The 22,175-nt window shown below is 53.5% G+C and overlaps 1 protein-coding gene across 5 annotated transcripts; it reads left to right on the top strand.

Annotated features, from left to right (window-relative positions):
* Positions 1-439: 439 nt before the first annotated feature.
* On the top strand, positions 440-20,787 carry DCAKD (dephospho-CoA kinase domain containing). Of its 5 annotated transcripts, none has more exons than XR_002479902.1 (6): positions 440-508; positions 12,143-12,370; positions 12,745-12,948; positions 16,362-16,449; positions 19,480-19,828; positions 20,664-20,787. XR_002479902.1 is itself a non-coding variant. In XM_021681614.2 (5 exons), exons 2-5 carry the CDS (start codon positions 12,259-12,261, stop codon positions 19,769-19,771), a joined length of 696 nt encoding a protein of 231 aa, XP_021537289.1. In that variant the 5' UTR covers positions 459-508; positions 12,147-12,258; the 3' UTR covers positions 19,772-20,787. The 5 variants fall into 5 exon arrangements, 3 of the variants coding, with proteins under 3 accessions (XP_021537289.1, XP_021537290.1, XP_021537291.1); XR_002479901.1 differs by lacking the exon at positions 20,664-20,787 and adding an exon at positions 20,562-20,577; XM_021681614.2 differs by having other exon boundaries at positions 459-508; positions 12,147-12,370; positions 19,480-20,787.
* The last annotated feature ends 1,388 nt before the right edge of the window (positions 20,788-22,175 follow it).

Below are 22,175 nucleotides of genomic sequence, written 5' to 3'. Positions count from 1 at the left end.
AGTGACTTGCTGGGCTTGCACGGACAGACTGAGCTCTACAGCCAACTGACACTGTAAGACAGCAAACGGATTAACCTCTGAAAATCAGTTTCCCCTTGTGTGAAATGAGGACGGTGGCAGTATCTGCCACCTGTGAAAACTCAATGAGTGCCACACTACAGGTGCTCTTAGGACCTGGCGGGTTGAAGGCGCGCAGTTACGTGCCGTAGCCATTGCCAGGGGCTGCACAGCTAGAGATGGCCAAGGCCTGAGCTTGGAGCTAGGACTTTCCGGGTCTTTTTTTTTTCCCTCGGCGTGGGAGGGCTCTGGCTCCGAAGAGGCAACAACCCCGCGGTGCCCACCATGCCCAGCGCGTTGGGACTGCGCGCCTTCCCCGCCCACCCTTTCGCCGGCCGGACGTCCGGTCCGCGTGCGCGCGCTCGCGAGGCCCCGCCTGCCCGCCGGGAGCCAGTAAGCGCCGCTGAGATTGGGCGAGCGGCGACGGCCCAGGCCGGGTCAGAGGCCTCGGGTACGTAGCGCGCCGCGCGGGCGGGCGGAAATAGCCGGACCCGGCGGGGGCTTGGTTGGGGGGGGGGGGGGGCGCCTCGGGTCTGCTCTGTCCCAGAGGGCTGGGTCTACCCCCGAGGCCCCGCGTCCCGGCGCCGGGCCTGGCTCTGGGCGCTTCGAGCCCCGCCCGAGGCGCACCGGTTGTGCTGCGCCGTGGGGTGGGCAGTGCGCGCCTTGTTTTTTCAAACCTCGGCTCCAATTTGTTGAGCACATACTGTGTAGCAGCCCCTGGGTCAAATGCTTTGGCATCCGTGGCTCATCGCCTTGACAGCAACCCTATTAAGCAAGGTGTTATTTTCCCTGTTTTACAGCTGTGGAAACGGAAAAAGGTTTACAGCTAGAATTGTGGCAGAATGTGGTTTCAAACCCAGGTTCAGTCCAAAGTCAAAATGCTTCAGAACTTTGTGGTCAGATCTATTTTATTTTTGTTTTTGCTTTTTTTTTTAAAGGGAGAGATAATTTTTTTTAAAGATTTATTTATTTGACAGAGAGACACAGCGAGAGAGGGAACACAAGCAGGGGGAGTGGGAGAGGGAGAAGCAGGCTTCTGCAGAGCAGGGAGCCCAATGTGGGGCTCCATCCCAGGACCCTGGGACAATGACCTGAGCCGGAGGCAGACGCTTAACGACTGAGCCACCCAGGCGCCCCTGATCTATTTTATTTTTGAATCCGGCGTCTGCTCTTTCCAGTTTTGTGAACTTGCATACGTTTCCGACTCCCAGTTTGCTCATCTGGAAAACGGGAATGATACCTATTTCATAGGGTGGATTAAAACTGCTTCTCTGGGTACTGCTGTTTTGCTGAGTGATCATCTCAGACGAGGCTTTGCCTCCACTTTCCTTTTCCCCAGGAGGCTGGACTGGTTATAAAGTTTTAGGGAAGACCCCCCCCCCCCCGCCCCCCACCAGGCCTGGGTGGCAGCATGAGATTCCCACTCATCCACTAGTAAAGAGGGCGGCCTGGCCACCTACTTTTCTTTCCCCAATTTCCCAAATGGAGACATTGGTACTTCTGTCGTTGAGTTTGCTTATGAAGTTTTATTTCTCCCTTAGTTATGGGAAAATTATCACCCGAATGAATCTTGACATTAAGTCCTAATTTTAAAGATGAGGAAACGGAAGCCTTTGAATAAAGGTTTTGGGGGGGTGGAGTTGGGGGGACAGTGATGGCTGATTTTACCAGAATAAATCAGATGGATTTGGCGGGGTGCTGACCTAGGTCTTGGGCAATGCTGGAGCTCTGACTGATGAATAGAAAGTAGGCAGGTGGGTTGGGGTGGTTTTCTTTTCGCAGGGCCATAAATTCCCACTGGATCCTCTTCTGTCTTGTGCAAGGTCTGAATCTGTCCTCCTGAGTAATACGGTTGAAGGGTTCAGATCCTTTCTTGGTGCCTTGCCTTAGGAGAAAAGATTAGGGCTGGTAACTGAAGGCAGGCAAGCAGTGAACTTTGGTTTGTTTTGAAAACTACCCACTGGCACGTTTTTAGGTAGCTAAAAATTTTCTCTTGACATTTTCAAAGGAGATGATTTCTGGTTAATTGTAAATATTAGACACTTTAAAAATGAAACTGTTATATCAGGCATGTAAATCTGCAATGGAATCTCAATACCATAGTGATTTGATTTCCCTTATCCTTTGAAAAAAATATACAAACCAGTTTAACCTTTGAAATTTTACATTGCTATTTTTCCTCCAACTTATATTTCTACCTAATTTCCTCCCCAGAATCTTTTTCTAGTATGATATATTTTATGCTTGAAAGCCTTTCGTTTGTCGTCCTACGTCTCTGCAACAAATAACAAAAAAATTAAAACTAAAACATTTTTGAAAATTGTCTTGGGGTCATAATATTAAACAATTTTTCTTGGATTGAGTTTTTATAATTGCAAAATATACAATTGATCAAAATACCTGGTTTTGATCAATTGTCAAATATAAGTTTTATTTGAAATGCTTCTCTTAATACGCTAAGTGGAACTTTTTAAAGTTCATGTGTGTATCGTGTATATTTGCTAGAATGAGCAGAACCTTTATTTGTGGCCATAAGCACTGAAAAAGTTGGTTCATGTAAATAAATACATAGGACTTGAAGACATTTTGTTGTGGTAATATTACTCAGTTCTTTGAACACCCTCCGAGTTATGGCCAAAAAAAAAAAATCACAGTGATCTGTCATTGAAATCAATTAATAATGACCTGCCAGCAGACAGTTCTTTTAGGTCCTCCTTGAACTTTATTGAAGGCAAAGATTTGGAAACCACCTGACTCAGCAGGAGCATTTGTTACGCAGTCACTGTAGGCAGGCACATCCTTGGCATGAATACTGATGTTTCCAAGTGCCCCTTGGTGGTGCCAGGGGAATTTTGCACTAGGGACAGTGCACCTTAGTAAGATTTTGGCATGGGTGGGTAGTTGTGCCTTTCTTTGAAACCTGGGAGATGGGGCAGGGTAAACGGAGACCTGGGAAAGGAGAGGATGCAGGCATGTTCCAAAGCTGGTCTGTTCCCATTGGTAGAGGCAGTGGGCATTGAGTGGGAAATGTACTACTACACTGTGCCTTTGTGCCCCTTGGAATATCTTCAAGTATGCCCCAGGTGTCCTGGAACTACCATGCACAAATATCTAACTTCTTTTAGCTTTCATTTCCTCACCTTTAGAATGGGCATAAACCAAAGAACTGACTTCACTGTGTGGTTGTGCTGATCAAACGGAATGAGGGATGTCGCTGGCACATAGTGTTCAAATGGTGAGCGGCTACTCTTTTTTTTTTTTTTAGATTTTATTTATTTATTCATGAGAGAGAGAGGGAGAGAAAAGCAGAGGTGGAGGGAGAAGCAGGCTCCCCGTGGAGCAGGAAGCCCGATGCAGGACTCGATCCCAGGACCCTGGGATCACGACCCGAGCCGAAGGCAGACACTTAACCGACTGAGCCACCCAGGCGCCCACACTCTTTTTTTTTTTTTTAAAGATTTTATTTATTTATTTTAGAGAGCGTGAAAGTGCAAGTGGGGGTGCATTGGGGAAGGGAAAGGAAGAGGGAAAGAGCCTCAAGCAGACTCTGTAGACTCAGCACTGAGCTGTGAGCACCCCCCTCCCACACACACACACACAAGGCTCCATCCCACGACCCTGAGACCATGGCCCCAGCTGAAACCAAGAGTCAGCTGGCCACTTAACCGACTGAGCCACCCAGGTGGGGCGGCTCCTCTTATATCCTGCCTGTTGGAAACCTCGCCTTCCTAGTCACTCTCTGTCTCCGTTTCCTCATCTGTGAGTCAAAGATATTGTCAGCCCAGAAATGTAGGGATAGGAAGTGATGTGGAAAAGGTTTTGTTGTTCTATAGTAGGTTTTCTGAAACAGATATGCTGTTATTTTAAGAGTTAATTTTGAGGGGCCCTTGGTTGGTTCTAGTCGGTTAAGTGTCTGACTTCAGCTCAGGTCATGATCTCAGGGTCCTGGCATCGAGCCCTGTGTTGAGCTTCCTGCTGTTAAGCCCTGCATCAGGCTCTGTGCTCAGCGGGGAGTCTGCTTTTCCCTCCCCCAGCTCATTTGCATGTTCTCTCTCTCTCTCTCAAATAAAATCTTTAAAAATAATAAAAAATAAAATAGTCAGTGTTAAGTTCCTCCTTACCTATGAGCTGGACATTTGTCTGCATGCTTTATGTATTCATTCAATAGATGTTTTTGAGGGCCTTCTACTTGTCAGGCCCTGTTTTCAGCACCTTGGATACAGTAGTGCCCAGATTCTGGGGAGAGGCAGATTACAATAGATGAACATGTGGATATGTAATACGTTGGTAGTGATAAGTTAGTAAGTGCTATGAAGAAAAGTGGAACAGTGAGGAGACTAGAGAGTGAAATGAGGGTGCTGTTTTATATATTCAGGACAGTCTCCAAAAGGGTGATGGTCAGGCAGAGGAGGGTGTAAGCCATGCAGCCCTCTGGGGGGAGAGCTTTCCATGTGGAAGAACAGTATATCCACAGACCCAAGGTGGGAGTATGCTCGACATAGTCAAGGAGCAGCAAGGCAACCGTGTGTCTGGAGGGCTGAGATCAAGGGGGAGGTGATAGGAGATTCTGGGAACAGAGATGCCTGTGTCCATCGTGAAGCCCCTGTAGGACCCTGTAAGGACTTGGCTCGTGCTCTACATGAGAGAGGAACCATCGGAGGATTTTGAGCAAAGGGGTGAAATGATTGGACTTGCATTTTTAAGGGCTCATACTAGCTGGTATATCATGAGCAGACGGTTGGGGAGCAAAAGGCAACAAGAAAATCGCTCAGAGGCGACTGCAGTAATCCAGGAGCAAGATGGTGGTAGAAGGACCTAGCGGTGTCTCCCTGGGTTGTGAAGGTAGCAGGGAGCACAGCCAGCAGGGGGCGCAAGTGGGTAGGATGAAGATTGTGAGCGAGGAGCGGGGAGGACACCAAAGATTTTGGCCTGAGCAATTGAGGGGGTGGAGGATGCCCTTTGGGGAAGTGGAGTAGATTGCAATGACTGTGACATGTCACACACTGAGTTGGGGAAGAGGAGGTGGCCATGACATGTCACCTCCTTCAATCCTGACAAAACCCAGGAGTCGTCATTATTAATCACATTTTATATGCAAGGAACTAAGCCCACAATGCTGAAGTTGCCCAAGGCCACAGAGCTAGTTAAGGGACAGAGCTGAGATCCCATCTGAGGTCCCTGTGACTCTGAAGCCCCTGAGAGTTGGCATTCCCTGTGATCCTTCCTCTGCCTAAGCACCAGTATAGTATTCCAGTGCAAACAGCCTCCCTGGCCACCCATAAAAGCTCCCTGCACTGATGGGTTATGCTTGGAGAGTGCTCAAGAAGAGTGACCTGTTCTCTACCCTTCCCTTGGTATTGGCAGGGGAGAAGGGAGACAGGGACTTACCACCAGGACCTTCTCTTGGGGCTCCCTCCAGGTAATTGGCAGCTTAAAGGAGGTACTGACTTAATAGGCCTAGCAGATGAGAACTTGGACTGAGGTTTAAACGGCAGCCTCTCCCCAATAATGAAAGATTAGGAGTGGGGAAACCATAGATAAAAATAGCACTTACTAGTTAACTGGAAAACAATATATTTTTGCAACCACTGGTTACATGAGAAAATAATTGGGTCCCAAGGCAGGGAATGACTCGTTTTCATGAATGATTATATTGATCATTGGAGCAAAATGGATACATCCTCTTTGGAAAGCATTTGGAAGGAGAAGCGTCTGGCAGGTCATGCATGCCCAGTGTGAAATCCTGGGAGGCTGCAGGAGGAGGAGGAAGGGAAGCTGCAAGCTAATGAGGGAGCCAGGTCCTGGCCCCCCCCAGCACAGGCAGGTTGGGGCTGTTGATTGGGAGATGCAAAGCAACAGAACTTGCTTCCAAGTTAAGTCCTGAGCTCTCCCAAGGGAGGAAAGAAAGAGTGTCCATTCAAGTATCAGTTTCTTATTCTGCTTAACCCATGGGGTGTTTTGTTTGTTTCCCTTTTTTTCCCCCAGGAGGGATATACTATCCTCAGGCAGCATGTTCTCATGGAAAAGAGAGCAGGCTGGGAGGTTGATTCCAGCCTCCCCCTTGCCACTGACAGGAGAATGTGACCCCAAGTATTTTCTCTCCCCTTCCCTAGTCATGGACTCATTCAGTTGTTCATTCTATAAAGAGCTTTCAAACACCTTCTCATAACTAAGAGGGAGCATTGGTGAGTGCTTGGCATAAATGTGTGCTAGGCACTTAGAATGAAACACTTTCTATGTATGAACTCTTCTACTCTTCACAGCGACTCAGAGTACGTGCCATTAGCTTCACAGATGAAGAAACCAAGTCAACAAAAGGTTAAGTAATGTGACCAGTATCACTCATCTGGTACATGATGGATAGACATTGGGCACTAAGCTAGATGCCACAAAGGGTTGCAAATGACACAGCTTGTGGCCTCGTGGAGCTTATTTTATTTAACACGTTGAAAACAGTCACACAAACACGATGGGTACAGGGAAGGAAAAGAATGGCGCAGAGAGAGGTCAGGGACCTGATTTGAGTTGGGGGATGGACAAGGCTGCTCTGAGTGGAGCTGTGATGTGCCTTCTTGCTGCTTTCCAGCCCTCACTTAGACCTCCCTGGTCCTGATTTAAGATGATGACCCCCGGGGCGCCTGGGTGGCTCAGTCGGTTAAGCGTCTGACTCTTGGTTTCAGTTCAGGTCATGGTCTCCGGGTCATGAGATCGAGCCCTGCGTTGGGCTCTGTGCTCAGTGTGGAGTCTGCTTGAGATTCTCTGCCTCTCCCACTGCCCCTTCCCCCCACTCGTGCGCATGCTCTAAGAAATAAAATCTTAAAGACATTGACCCCCATTGCTCTTGATATGCTCCCCACCTAACATCACCGTACATATTGTGAGTTTATTGTTTCCGCCCTTGCCCCACCCCCCTACCTCCCACAGTAGAGTGTAGGCTTTGCTTGGAGGGGGCAGGCACTCTTGTTTTGAGCAGGGCCTGGTGCCTGATTGGCTGAAGGAATGAATGCAGAATAAACCTAGGGGAGTTAGCTAGGAAGTGAGCGTGGTGGCAGGGGGAGCAGCGTAGTACATGGAGGCTCTGAGGTGGGAAAGAGCCTGAATATTCAGGGACAGAAAGCAAGTGTGCAAGGTTGGACCAGGTTCCTTGACTGGGGGGATGGGGGAGCAGAGGGGTCAAAGGTGGGTAGGTTACATGGGACCCAAAGGCTTCTGTGAGAGGCTAGGAGGATAGGAGGAGAGGGAAGAAGGCAGTGAGGGTTTTAAGCAGGGGAGTGACATGATCAGAAGTCCACTTGAAGCCCTGACCCTGGCCATTTTGGGAGAAGCCAGGCAGGGGCTGGAGGGTGGAGTCAAGAAGCCACTGGACAGGTCTGGGTGCAGGGGATGGGACTTAGATTTGTAGGGTGGGCCTGGTGGAGTCAGAACTAGGACAGCCAGCAATGGGCAGCAGGGTTTTGTGTCTGGAGACCCATGAAGCAGACTACTCTCATTTTTCCCTAAGAAACACTGCCAGAAAAGATTCCAAGAGATGGGCGCCTGGGTGGCTCAGTTGGTTGAGCGGCTGCCTTCGGCTCAGGTCATGATCCTGGAGTCCCTGGATCGAGTCCCGCATCGGGCTCCCTGCTCAGCGGGGAGTCTGCTTCTCCCTCTGACCCTCCCCCCTCTCATGTGCTCTCTCTCATTCTCTCTCAAATGGATAAATAAAGTCTTTAAAAAAAAAAATTAAAAAAAAAAAAAAAAAGATTCCAAGAGAGACTTTTCTTTTTAAGATTTTATTTTTAAGTAATCTCTACACCCAACATGGGGCTCAAACTCACAACCCCGAAACCAAGAACTGCATGCTCCACTGACAAATCCAGCCAGGCGCCCCAAGACCATTCTTCCTTGAATGTTTTTTCTTCATCTTCTCTGGGCTGTTGGTGCCCAAGAGGTAAAAAATGAAAGGCAGTTTGGGGAAGCTCAACGAGAGGGACCCCCCCCCCCCCATTTACAGAGCACAGTGGAATTCGCTCCTCACTTCATGGACTACAGACTCCACCTCTGCGACTCAGGTCCCAACCCTTTTCTTTACACCCTGCTGTCTTTCCCCTGACAGGGAGAGTGAGGGAGAAGAAAGGATTTGGATGTGGCTCCCCTGGGATTGGAGGCCCACCTTGGCTGATGCAGACAGGCCTGGGATCATTTCCCAGAATCCAGCTTCCATTTCTCTTGTGCTGGGCATTTGCTTTTCTCTGTTACCATGGGACTCGGTGTCTCCTTCCTCCTCCAGCCAAGCTAGCTCTGGGAACAGCTTTTGGTATTGAGGAGGAGGATTCCCAGGCCACCAGCAGTCTCGTCATTCATTGGTCTCCCAGGCGAACATCTCCAGACAGCTCTGTGAAGTGCCACACTACAAAAGGGAAAAAGGAAGCCCCATTAGCATCAGCCCCTCGCTCACAGGTGTGGAGACTGAGGGTCAGACGGGGCAGGCATTTGGGGCATCAGCTTTTTTTTTTTTTTTAAGATTTTATTTATTTATTTGAGAGAGAGAATGAGAGACAGCATGAGAGGGAGGAGGGTCAGAGGGAGAAGCAGACTCCCTGCCGAGCAGGGAGCCCAATGCGGGACTCGATCCCGGGACCCCAGGACCCCAGGATCATGACCTGAGCCGAAGGCAGTCGCCCAACCAACTGAGCCACCCAGGCGCCCAGGGGCATCAGCTTTTTGTCATTTATGGAGCACTTACCACCCTGAGCCAGGCTGGTGAGAAGGCTCCCACTGTCACACAGTTTTATGGCAGAATGCAGAGAGACTGGGACCCAGGCTTCTTGACTTACAGTCTACAACCTTCCATTTTATTTTTATTTTTTTAAAGATTTTATTTCTTTATTTGACAGAGAGCAAGTACAAGCAGGGGGAGCAGCAGAAGCAGAGGGAGAAGCAGGCTCCCCGCTGAGCAAGGAGCCCGATGCGGGACTCGATCCCAGGACCCTGGGATCATGACCTGAGCCGAAGGCAGACGCTCAATGGACTGAGCCACCCAGGCGCCCCTAACCTTCCATTTTAGCAGCGGTTTTGGTGCCGCGCTGGCCGGGACAGTAGGGTGGAGCCCGGGTTTCTGTACCTTTTCTGACGTTTCATAGGGGATTCAGCTCAGGTCCAGGTTTAGGAGTTGCTGTGAGGTTCCCACTGCCTGCATGTAAATGGCGGTGGGATGAGGGGAAACGAGAAGGACTTCCGAGCCAGCGCAGGAGCGGGGTCGGGAGCACAGGTTACCCGAGGTGCTCACTTCGCCATGGGTCTCCCTGGGAAGGAGCTGCCACACAGGTCTAGGTGAGTCTTAGGGGCAGTTGGAACCTCAGCCTTCTTTGCCTCCTTGCTAAGCCTAGAGCGGACGTGGGCTCTTGCTCGCTGCAGCTGCCTCCCTGGGCAGGGCCGTGAGCAGGCCTGGGAGTGGGTACGCGCACGCGCGCCCGCACGCACGCGCGCCCGCACGCACGCACGCACCCTGGCCCGGGGTCAGTCCCGCGTGATTACTCTGGCTCGCATGTGGCTGCTCTGTTCTTCTTGGCTGCTTTCATGTGTTACTGTCTCTCCGTCCAGTTTTCCTGAGGGGCAGGACCTACGTTTTCCTTTGGTTACCCGAGAGGTCCCCGATGCGGCGCTGCAAGGCACAGAGGAGCTCAGTCCTCAGTCAGCGGAGGAATGAGTTATGGACGGCTTGTAGGACGGGAACAGCTGTTATTTGTCCAGCCCCTTTCAGCCAGGGGCCCTCCACGGCCTCCCAGGGCATGTGCTTCTCCATCCCCTCGGCCTCCCTGACAGAGGCCAAGCAGCTGTTGGTCTGTTTCCACAGATGGTCGACCGAAGCACAGAGAAGGGTAGACATTCATTAAGTTACCCCAAGAGTCTGGGACAGAGCTGAGCCTGGAATTGACATCTGTGCTCTGGTTGCTGTCCATAAGACCTCACCCCCTGTTCTGCAGAGGGCAAACAACAATATGATCGTCTAGAAATCATTTTTCTTTGGCTCTGAATTGATTTGCCTATAGCCATATTCACCGTCCTTATTATCTCTTAGTCTAAGGATAAATTAATTGTTCATTTCCTGAGTATGTTAAGGCAGGAGTCTAGACTCAGAGGTGGGAGCCCTGAATTCATGTCAGGCTCCACTAATAGCTGTGGCCGTGGGTAAGTCCCTCCCTCTCTGGTCCTTAATCTCCTCACTGTCAATGAAGAGTTAAAGTCGATTCCAAGCCTGTGACTCAGCAGAGCTGCGCCATCGCTAGAAATTCCGATGTAGCGTGTCTCGGGAGGGGTCCTGGTCCTGTGAATGGGCAGGAGTTGAGGTCACATGCTCTGCTGGGCCCCTTCAGCCAAGTCTGGCAAAGTTGGGTGCCCAGGTGATGGTGGCTTATTTTCAACAGTGAGGTGCCAGGGCCCGGGGGAGAATTGGCCGTTGCCCCTTCTGTCCACCACCGCCTCTTCTCAGGTTCCACTCCCATTCTTCCAGATTGGTCTTCTGCAGAGGAGAGGCACGCTCACGGCTCAGGGGACAACGGGACAGAGCTGGGATTACAATGCTGTTGCTGGATTTTCCATTTCAAAGCTTCAGCTTAGTGAACAAAAAAAATTTTTTTGACAACTGAACCTTATCCTTAAGTGCTCTCTGTGTCAACTGGAGGGAGACCACCTGGGGGCGACTCCAGGCTCACAGAGGTTGAGGAGAAATGCTTTGCAAATGGTTTAATAATTGAGTTAGGTCTCTCCATTTGGGTGACGACTCTGGTGGGTATTCTCCTCTCTCCTCCCCTGGCTGCCCTGGGAGAACGAGCCTGGGCAGATTTAAACTTCTGGGTTGGTCACCCCCACCACCCACATCCGAGCAGCTGCCTCCCCGTGTCACTCGGTGTGTCCTCAGGGGAGGCAAACTCATTTCAGTATAAGCTCAAGCAAAGTGTAATTAGGACAGTAAATCTGCCATTTTACAAAAAAAAAAAAAAAAGTCCCATGACAGATTTCAAGGTCCTAGAGAAGTGATTTGATGCTGAGGGAGGGATGGGAGAGAACTGGCCTTCAGTGTAATTTCTTCCAGCCTGGGAGCAAAGTCCGAGACACGTAACCCTGTTTACTCCAGAAAATGCAACATGACTTTAAACAAGTCTTTTGTGAGATAGTCGGAGGCTGTAAGAATGGGGACCCTACTTCACAAACGTCTGTTTTAGTCTCCAGGCCTGGCAGTGTGACTTCGGCACCCGCCTTCCATCCCACATCTCCGTCCTCACTTCCTCTCCTGGACACTCCCCGTGGAAAAGGCAGTGTCCTGAGGGCTTCCGATGCATTTTCTCATTCGGGACAGGCGACTTGTCCAGGGTCACACAGCATCGTGCATGGAGAAACGGGGTCTGCAGAGGCCCCTGCTCCTCAGTCTGAGTGAGCTGCACACCCCTGCGCCGGCTCAGCGTTCCTTCCCGCAGCCTGTCCTCCTTCCCTCACATTCCTCCCGGGCAAGATCCACACTCCTCTAAACCTCAGGCCTCCTGGCCCCCGAGCCGCTGCTTCCTCTGGGCTCCCCATCTGGGCCTCTTCTGGTTGAGGAGGGAGGATTCTTCCCAGTCTAGACGAGGCACCCAGACAGTGCTGGTGCTAGGGGCGGTGGGCAGGCAAGACATTCTTCCCCGTGAGCCTCAGTGTCCCCAGACTATAAAGTGAAGGCCAGAGGGGGGCTCTGTGGGCATCTGAAAAGTGCCTTGGATTCACCACACCAGGTGTTCCCTTCCTATGCGAAATTTGCCTGCAGTGGGGTACTGTTCTTCCAGAAAGTGCTCTGCTTAACAGCACCTGACCTTGTTCTGCTTACTCAGCAGTTTGATTGCTAAATTTATACTGTGTTGGTTTGCCTTGTTTATGAAAGTTTTCTAAAGACTACTGGAGACCCGTCCGGAAAGAGTTTTCTATCTTAGGATGGATCCAGAGTTCCCCAAGTTCAGAACTCCTCTCTGCCTGCGCAGGCTGCATCTCCCTTCCATTCCTTCGCCTCCCCGGCCCCCCGCCCCCGATCCTGGGTCTTCAGGCCCAACACTCATCAGGCCTGCTGTCATCCCAGGCAGGTCCTTCTGGAATTCCTGGGGCAGGCCATCCCAGCCAGCCACGCGTGCCCTACTCCGGTGATTCCCCAGCTCCTGGTTCAGCATTCTTACTGGCCTCCTCTCTCCTGGGAAGATGTTCCTGGTGGGCCTCACAGGGGGCATTGCCTCGGGCAAGAGCTCGGTGATCCAGGTGTTCCAGCAGCTGGGCTGTGCGGTGATTGATGTTGACGTCATTGCCCGCCATGGTGAGTTGGGAGGGGCAGGTGGTGGGACTGCACGGCAGCTCCCCTGTACCCCTTTCTGCCATCGTGTCTCACCTTTTTCTAAGTCCTTTCAAGGCCTTGGAGGAGGGAAAGGCTTTCCTGTCTACCCTGGTCTGATTTCTTGCTCCCTGCCCCCCCTTTCTCATCCCTATCCTTCACTTCACCCTGTGACCCACTCGAGGGGTTCCAAGCGCTCTGCTCTTTTCTTCAACTGCCTTCTCTCCTGTCATTTGGTTTTTGCTCCAACTGAAAGAGGCACCCGTGGGTTCCCCCATCATTTTGCCTTTAGTCATTTGGGGGCCTCCGCCTGGCTTGGAGGCTCTAGAGAGTGACCCAGGCCTGTCCTCATTCCACAGTCGTCCAGCCTGGATACCCCGCCCACCGACGCATCGTGGAGGCCTTTGGCACCGAGGTCTTGCTGGAGAACGGTGACATCAATCGCAAGGTCCTGGGGGACCTGATCTTTAACCAGCCTGACCGGCGGCATCTGCTCAACACCATCACCCACCCTGAGATCCGCAAGGAAATGATGAAGGAGACCTTCAAGTATTTCCTCCGAGGTAAGACCCAGGGCCTGGGACAGGGGTGAGGCAGAGCCCTCTTCTTCCAGGGCCGGGGCCCTCCCCCTCTGCAGAAAGGTTGGCCAGGGAGAAGGGGAGCTGGCTGGTCCAGCTGTGGAGTTCACACTGTTCCTTTGCACCCCCCACGCAGAGCCTCATGGCAGCCCCAGAGGAAAGGTGCACATGTCCTTCAGCATTTAAAGAGGTTGACAATTGCGTGAGAAGAGACACTTGAGGCTTTTGAGCCACGATCCCCAGGAAGTAAGTGATTTTTCTAGCAGGGTTGGGAGTAGTAACAGCTGACAAATAATGGAGTCTGGAGACCTGGGTTTCAGCCCTGACCTCATAGCTTCTAGCTGTGTGACTTTGTCAAGTGAGCCAGCCCCTCTGCGTAGTGAGGCTAATAATGCCAACCTCGAGAAGCTGTTCGGGGGACTGGGTCCGCATCAGTGACTGTGGATTACCACATGGTATAAACCGTGGTCAGAGTCAGATTTGGTGCTGGTCAGGCTGCCTGGAAAGTAAGCTTACAGACTGGGAACTGGGGAGGACCCAGAATGGCCAGGGCAGGTGCGGGGCAGGGGCAGGGAGAGGAGTCCTTACTCGGAGGATAGTCCTTTGGGGCAAGGGCTCAGTGGAGAGAGTTAGCCTGGCGTGTGCCGGAACTAAAAGAAGGGACAGGGAAAAGCCGGGGTCTGTGCTTAGTTGGCAAGAACCTTCTGGAGGTTGGCAACCTTTCCCAAGCTATAGCCCCGGTGCCAGCCCTGTTCTTAGGACGCTTTTGGGCCGGGGTGACCTGAGCAGGTGCAGGAGGGGGTCAGTCACCGGAGTGGAGAAGCAGAGGGCAGTGGCTTCAGATCAGGCGGGAGGCTGGCCTGGGGCCCCTGCAGATCTGCCCGCCAGCCTCTGGCATATGTGGCCGCCAGCCCGGGCGTCAGAATGGAAAGCCTGGCTGCTTGTCTCCCCATCATCAGTCACAATGCTGAGACTTTGTTCCTGGAGGGTACTGGGGAGCCTCTAGGTTTTCTCGTGGCTTTTGCACCATGATCCTGGCCTTATTTTATCCTCTCATGCATCAAGTTCTCGAGTGGGGAGCCTCTCCCCACCCCATCTTCCTCTGCCCTGCACCTCCCTTCAGAAGGAAAGAGAGGACTTGACAGCCATCCACGGTGTTGACCTCTCCCCTCACCCCTTTCCCCTGCTCTGGCCGGGGGCGAGAGGGGGCTCCAGGCATCCTCCCTGCTGGACCAGCTTGTTCTGCATCTCAGGACCTTGCTGCAGACCTTCCTCCCTCTCTCCTCCCTCAGGAAGAGTCTCTGGACTCTTTCTGCCTTTGTCCTGCCTCTCGTGTCTGTGTGAGGACCCCTCCTGGCCCCCCACCCAGGAGCGAAGCCTTCTGTCTTTCAGTCCTGCCCTTTCGCGTTCACTCCCTGACCAGTTGCAAGTACATCTGCAGGGCTTTGAGGCAGTGGCGGCTCTCCCCTTGTGAAATTAAGCAGCGGATAATGTCACCCGCTCCAGAGTTCTCCTGCTGTGTCATCCACCCAGCCTCCCCTCTCCCCAACCACCACCACTTAAATAAAAGCCAGAAAGCTCTTTTCAGCTCGATAAGGTGAAAAATGGGGACGACAGCTGTGGCTTCCACAGTCCCAGTTTTTCCCTGATGAGTATAACAAATACAACTGTCAAAGTTGGTATAATCAAACGTCAGATAAGATCACCAGCTGTTGGGGAGGTCTCTGTGTAGGCAGACGGATGTCTTAATAGAGTCCGGATAGTTTGCAGAGCTTATCAAGCAGGAGGGATGTGACAGCTGAATAGCCCTTTGCCGGTGAACCAAAGAGCTGGCCACGAGCTCCCGAGAGGGGCCGAGGAGAAAGGACAGTGAGGGGACAGGGACGGGTGGGGGCAGAGCAGGAAAGGGAGATAAGAGGCCCAGAGAGGGTCTGGTCTTGGCTTCTGTTCTGAGCTGGGAGGGGAGTGGGGGACCTGGAACTGCGGGGCCACCCTTCTTCCAGGGAACGGTAGTAATAATAACCCTCATTTATGGAGCACTTGGGAGTGTCTGGGTGAGGCACTGGGAGTGGTTTTCGAGCCTTCGCTCATTTGATCCTTACTGTCTTCCTGGGAGGGAGGTAGCCTTTGCTCACAGATGAGGTTTTTCAGGGGCCCAGAGTCACATGGTGGGAAAGTGGGGGGCCGCGAACCCAGGCATGTCATCACAGCCCAGTCTCCTAACGCCCTCGTTCAACTGAAGGTTTTTCTGGGGCTTCCCGAGCAGCAGATCCTGGGGAACAAGAACCTCAGTGGCTTGGGTCGTCTGCCCTGTCCCCTGTGCATGTGTCTGGCTCTGTGGTGGGAAGTGTTTGCGGTGGGATGCTATCCAAGCCGGGCACGCATCTCTGGGTGGAGGCAGTGCCCATCCCTTTCCCTCACAGCTCTGGGACCCCTGCCAGCTTTTTACACCTACACAAGGGATCCTGGCCCAAAGAGAACTAGGAGTGTGGAGCCCGCGGTGTTTGGGGGTGGGCAGCCCCGGGACATGCCCTGTCACCGTGGGTGAGGGTTCCGCCCTTGGCTGGCCTTGGCTTGTATTGGAAGGGCCAGCCAGTGCCTTTTACCACACTGGAGTGACTTATATTTTCTTAGTCATAACCACCCACCACCTCCAGACCAGTCCCTGCGGTCCGTGGCTGGAGGCCTGCCTCCAATGCAGAGAAGCCACCTCTTTCCTTCTGGGGCTACTGCCACTGCCCCCCGTATGAGTCTCTCGTGCAGAGTTGGTAGAGATGGCCATGCAGGACTCTTCTTCAGCAGGGAGCCACACTCTTGTTTTTGTTTTTTAGGGTTTTTTGGAGCCAAGAGAGGTGAAGGAGGGCAGAAAGGGCCCAGTTCCTCCTGGAAACTTCCCAGTCTCCTCCAACTCTGTGTCATTTCCTTGCTCATAAATAACAACCCTTTAGGTGCAAGATCAAGGTGAACTCAACCCTTGGTGCCTGCCCTGCTCACCTCACCCGCTTTGCCTCCCATTGTACGAGGCCTCCACAGCCAGAGCAGTAGAACCTCGCTGCTCTTGATGCTTTGCTGTCCCCCATTCCTGGAACCCCCACCTCCAAACACTCATGTTCAAGTATCAGAAGCCCTACCTGCATTTCAAGGCCAGTACAAATGCCATCCCTCCTGCAAGGTCTTCCCTGATCATCTTGGGCAGAGATGACTCTCTGCAGCATTCTGTTCTGAGGGGCACTGGAGCTGGCTAGCGTTGAGGTGTTGCCTGTCCTCGCAGGATATCCCTTTGCTAGGGAGCTCCCGATGGTAGGGACCAGTGGCTCCAACTCTGTCCCCTAGCCTGGCACACAGTGCTTAGTGTTTGCTTGCAGAATTGAACCGTGGGCTTCCCGTCTTCTTCGCAGGATACCGCTATGTGATTCTGGACATCCCCCTGCTGTTTGAGACCAAGAAGCTGCTCAAGTACATGAAGCACACAGTGGTGGTGTACTGGTGAGTGTGTGTCATGGCCAGGCCTGACCAAGGCTGGAAAGGTGGGCCCCTGGAGTAAAGCAGGTACCTGAGAAATGGCCCACATCGCTTTGCCCTTACCCCACGGGGTGACCAGGAGGCCCTGGGGGTTTGGGTGGCTGTGTCCAAAACCTATAGGAATGACTTCTGTGCCTGACCCAGATATGCCCCCAAGTAGTTGTGGGAAGTGAAGGCCCCCAGGCATCTCTAGTTGCTTGGGAGGGGCTCCCCCTGCTGGCTATTGGGGGCACTTCAGCCCAGATGCCCTGAGCTACCATGTTGTTAATCACGGGAGCCCTTTTCCCTCCTTTAGCACTTCTCACCTTTCCAGACAGCTCCCACATTTATTACTTCACTCAATTTGCCTTTCAGCATGAGGTGTTTAGGGCAGGAGCTGATCCTTCTGAATTACAGAAGAGAAACTCGAGGGGGGAGTTACTTGAGGGGGTGTCCAGGGTCCCCCCTCCCGCCCCCTGCAGCACCTATGAATAGACAGTTGCCAGGAGGGAACTATCAGAGTCCAGCTAAGGAGGGAGCTTTGTTCTCAGAATCCCTCAGGACACACCACAAACCAGAATCCAGGTTTGGCAAACAGGCAGATCAAACTGTCAGAGAGAATGAGTCACAGTCCCAGTGGGGTGAGAGAGTAGATGAGGCTGCAGGGTGTCTCTGCCTCCCAGAAACCTCCTGGATGCCACCCACAAGTACAGCAGACAGACACAGAGGTGGGCACTTGGCTCTGTGGGTATTTTGGGCACAGGGTGGCTCTCCAGAGACTGGTGCGTAGGAGGTTCCCAGCACCACCAGAGGTGGGGCCTGGAGTGCTCATGCCCTAAGCTTCACCCTGCCCGCCCCCGCAGCTTCCCACCGAGGGCTGCCATGGAAAGCCTAGTCTGAATCTGCTGAGCCTCCTGGAGGGACTCGGGCATCCTCATAGCTGCCCCCCAGCCCGTGTCTCCCATGGAAACCGTCAGCCTCTCTGGCTTCTTTATTCCCTGTCTGTGAAAGGCTATCAGCAGAGGCCAAGCACACTCCATGAAGACTTTGCCTTGGAGTCTTAATACAATTGGAACTTTGCACCAAAGGGTCAGAAAAGGGGCTGAGGGGGAATCCTCTAGCAGAGGTGAGAACACTGGTTGTATCTGCAGTCACAGATGACCCAGATGACCCCATGCCTGCCCTGCCTTGCTGCACTTCCTTTCCAGCTTGGTCTGTTCGCTAAGAGCAGAGAGCACTGTGGCTCCTGGCAGGTACGCTGAGTTCCGTAGATGGGGCCTGTTCTGCAGGAGACCCTCCAGGCCTGCTCACCAGCTGCAGGAGCCTTTGCCGGAATCCTGGGTGCTGTTCACGCCCCGCTTTCAGGCTCGAGAGAGAGGCCAGAGACATGTGAATGAGTGATTATTTGCTTTTCATAAAACGGATCTACACTGGACAAAACTAAAGATCCCCTCATGGATTCCTTTAACTATCAGACTATCCCTGTATCCCTGGTGCATTTGAAATAATATGGGGCATTTACCAAAGTGTGATTATACCAAAATGGGATTATTCACATTTTTGAGAAATTGGCCAATTGCAGAGTAAGTGTTTGGGTAAAAATCCTATTCCCATAAATAGCATCAGTCCTTGAACATATGGGACTCTCTCTGGGCCCCAGAAGGGGCTGTAAGGGAGCTCTGCCTTCACATTCCAGGAAGCCCTGAGCCTAGGCCACATGTTCTGAAGGCTGTGCCCTCACAGGTGGCTCTAAGCCACCTCCGTTCACTCAGATTTCCCTAGGCCCAGATTCACAGCGTCCCTAAGATTCAGTCCTTGTTTTTAGCTAGGCAGGGATTGGCCCCGTGACCTTGACAGGACGCTGTCCCCCTAACAAAGGAAACGAGAAGTCAACTTACTTTTCAAACGCCGGTATAGACGCCATCCTTCTACAAAGTCTTCTCTGATTGGCCAGCCAGAAATGATTTTCTGGAGCATTCTGTTCTGAACGGCATTAGAATTGACCAGTGTTCAGGTTGTGTCTGTCCTTGGAAGGTGTGTCTTCACATCCCAGGAGGCCCTCTGGTCTAGCCACACCTAAGAGGAGACCAAACTGTAGTGATCAGACCCTCTCATCTTATACAGCTGGGAGAGCTCAGGCCTAGTGGCAAAGCAGACAGCCCCCAGATGGCAGAGCCCACTCCCTCTCATTCCCCCTGAGGGGCTCAGGTAGCCACAGAGCTAGAGAGAGCTTAGAGATGACTCCCTTCCAGAAGACAGCCTGGCAGCCTGTGTAGCCAAAGACAAGACAGTAAGTTTCCTGAGGAAGGACCTAGGTGGTAATATCAGAGTGGGCGGAAGACCTATTCTTTGAATTTCCTTCGGAGTCGGCAGACTGGGTGGTGTTTAGCTTAGTCTGTGATGCTTTGTTCTGTCCCAAGGACCAGATCCAGCTCCCTTGCTCCAAGGGGAAGCACCTTGGGGCTGGCCGGTCCCTCTGTGTCAGTGGCATCTCGCGGGGCAGCCGCTGTCTTGGCTCTCAGGGTCCAGGGTGGGAGTGGGAAGGCAAGGAGAGGGGTCTCTGGTGGCTCAGGAAGCTGTTTTGGACGAAGCAGGCCCAAGCCCCAGGGGAACTACAGGCAGCAGCTGGTTTGCAGGCACAGCCCTTCCAGTAAAGGTCACCCACCCAGGGACTCAGGATGTAGCTGATGCCAGATGACCAGATCTTCCCAGCTTATAACTGGGAAGTTGCAGGCCTAGTGGCAAGGCAGAGAGACCCCAGATGGCAGAGAGCAGTGGCTGCAACGCCCCCCCCCCCCCCGCCGTTGATGCTGAGGGACTTCCGGAGCCCATGGTGCTACTAGGGTCCCCACAAAGCGTGCGATGAGGTGGGAGTAGCCTCCCTCCCTGGCCGTGGCCCCGAAAGAGATTTGAAAGAAGGGACTGCCCGTGCCCTGCCCCCCCACCCTGTGACTTGCCCGTGGGAGGGAGGCCGGGGCCTGTGGTGCCTGAGCTGCCCTCCCGGCCCGTCCTCAGTGACCGGGACACACAGCTGGCGCGGCTGATGCAGCGGAACAGCCTGAACCGGGAGGACGCAGAGGCCCGGATCGAGGCCCAGCTGCCCCTGAAGGACAAGGCCCGCATGGCCCGCCATGTCCTAGACAACTCGGGGGAGTGGAGCATCACCAGACGCCAGGTCGTCCTCCTGCACGCTGAGCTGGAGCGCTCCCTGGAGTACCTGCCACTGAGGCTCGGGGTCCTGACAGGTCTAGTGGGCCTTGCCAGCCTCCTGTACCTGCTCACCCGCTACTTCCTGCCTTCCCCCTAGCGGGGCACTCCCGATGCATGCAGCGCCAGGCCTTGATCTCCTCAGAGGCTGAAGCAGGTAACAAATGCCTCCTGTTTCCTCCCAAGCCCGTCAACACACACACACACACACACACACACTCTCTCTCTGTCTCTCTCTCTCTCTCTCTCTCTCTCTGACTCTGGGCTGAGCCCGGCACGGCCCCCCTGCTCCCCCACCCTTCGGAGTGCATCCTGTCTGAGGCAGGGAAACGGCCCCGTCAGTAAATACTCCTCCCCACCTTCCCGAGGGCCCCTCTGTCTGGACCCGCCCACAGAATGGTGTCCGCGATGCGGCATGAAAGCCATGGTGGGAAACTATTGTAAATTTCTTGGGGGTGCAGGCGAGGGACACGGTCTCTGTGGCCACTGACAGTGTTCAAAACTGGGAGGTTCCCTGGGCTTGAACCCTCTCCAAGCACATGCCCCATCATGACCAAAACCTACATCCTGGACCAGGGAAATAATTGTGGACCAAGGGCTGCTACCTTCGGACAGGATTCTCGCCTAGGTTGAAGCCCTTGGCCAGGATGCAGTGAGGACTCCCTTGTTGGTAATGCTGTGGCGGGGCCTCTTGTGGGATGACCCACTGCCCCACCTTGGCATTTCTCCAGCCTCCCCCATACCCGCTCCCCACCTGCCACCAGGCTGCCTCCCACTCCGTGTCTTCCTTGCCCTGAACTCTTAGGAGTCCACATGCACGAGGCTGTTTCCTGCCTCTGTGCTTTCGCTGTGCTGTTCCCTCACCTAGAATACCTTTCGTTTTTCTATAGCTGGATAACTCCCAAGCACCATCTGGAGCCCCGGGCTGGGTCAGGTGCTCTGGGAAAGCCCCCTGCCCACCCCGCCATGCCATGTTTTACTTTAATCCACAGAATTGTAATCAGCCAAAAGCTGGCTGGTCTCTCCTACTAGACTGTAAGCCTTTCGGCGGCCGGGACTGTGTCTTGTTTATCTCCATGTTCCTGGTGCAGAGCCTGACTCGCCATTGGTGCTTAATAAAACAAGGTGTGTTGATCTGAAATGCCCCACACTGCCATTTTTCCCCTAGCACCGTGGACTGACTGAGGTTCCCAGACTTGGCCGATGCCATCTGGGGTTACACTTGGCCTCCTCCCACACTGAGGCCCAAGTCCCTCACTTCCCCGGGCACAGAGGTTCAGTAGCCCTGTGACGTCTCCTGAGGCCTCCGGAGGATTCCAGGTAGGCCCAGGTGTACCTTGTGGGAGGTGGGTGGAGGGGCTGGGGCAGCATCCCACTTACTCGCTCCATCTTCCTTCCCCAACCAGTTAGACCAGTGTAGACTTCGGCTTTCCCTTGCCACCGCCCGGCAGACCTGCTGAGGTGCTGGTCCTGCCCAGCAGCCTACTAAGGCCAGAACTGAGCATGACAAATGCAACAAGGCTGTGGTGGCCATGTTTTGTGTCCCCTTTCCCAGAGCTGCTCGTGCCTCGGAGGCCAGCTCATGAATGCACTGCACACACACACCCCCGGGGGCAAAGAAAGGCTCTGCAGGGAGGTGTCTGGCTGCAGGGTGGGGGCCAGGGCAGGATGGGAAAGCAGAAGGCTGCTGCCTCCCCGGGTTCCTGGGGCCTGGCCAGAGGAGGAAGAGGGGAGGCGCAGACCCCTTACAGCGCCCTGTCAGCCCAGTCGGTGAGAAAGTGACTCTTCACGAATGCCTGTGACCTTCTGGACAGTGTGCTGGAGGTATAACCCCTATGGGTGACGTGACTCTGATTCCAGGCCCAGAGAGGTCGAGGGATCTGATGCAGGCCCCAGAGCCAGGCATTGGGCCATGGCAGCTGTGCCCCTGAGCCTCACCAGGGAGGAGCAGCCCTGGGATCGCACTGGGGCTCAGCCTCCTTAATGGGACCTCCTGGCTGGTGTTTCTTCGATCAAGTTAGCTTCATGATGCCTGTGTCAAAGGACCTGATAAGTGGAGGGCAGTGAAAGCCCTTTGCAAACTGTAAAGTTCCAAAGAATTATTTTCTCTCTTGCTGAAGTTGATGCAAAAATGCCAGAGGATAGCCAGACTGGCAGGTGTGCAGAAAAGGCGGGCCAGTCTTCCCGGTACCCTGGTCCTGCCCCACCTCCCATCTCCCCATCATGCCTCTCTCCTCTGGCCTCCCGTTCCCAGGCTTCAGGGCCCTAGGCAGCCTTCTAGAAGGCCTACCGGAGGCGCCTGGCTGGCTCAGTCGGTGGAGCATGCCACTCTGGATCTCCAGGTCGAGTTCGAGCCCCACATTGGGCTTAGAGCTTACTTTAAAAAAAGAAAAAAAAACGAAGAGGGGGAGCCAGGCCACCGGGAGTCCAGCGCCGCGCCCGCGTGGGCGGCCTCCTCTCCGACCGGCAGGTGGCAGCACCCGCCCGGGTTGGGGTCGGGCCCG

The sequence above is a fragment of the Neomonachus schauinslandi genome, chromosome 15 (assembly GCF_002201575.2).
Source record: "Neomonachus schauinslandi chromosome 15, ASM220157v2, whole genome shotgun sequence".
Lineage (NCBI taxonomy): Eukaryota > Metazoa > Chordata > Mammalia > Carnivora > Phocidae > Neomonachus > Neomonachus schauinslandi.
Note: the sequence above shows the minus strand (reverse complement) of the source record. Positions and strands in the feature narration are given on the sequence as shown.

What these genes read in the sequence shown, in the direction of transcription:
- DCAKD (XM_021681614.2), top strand. Translation starts at nt 12,259, where the DNA reads ATGTTCCTGGTGGGCCTCACAGGGGGCATTGCCTCGGGCAAGAGCTCG. An exon ending in TGACGTCATTGCCCGCCATG is followed by an intron (nt 12,371 to 12,744) that starts GTGAGTTGGGAG and finishes CTCATTCCACAG; the next exon opens with TCGTCCAGCCTGGATACCCC. An exon ending in CTTCAAGTATTTCCTCCGAG is followed by an intron (nt 12,949 to 16,361) that starts GTAAGACCCAGG and finishes TCTTCTTCGCAG; the next exon opens with GATACCGCTATGTGATTCTG.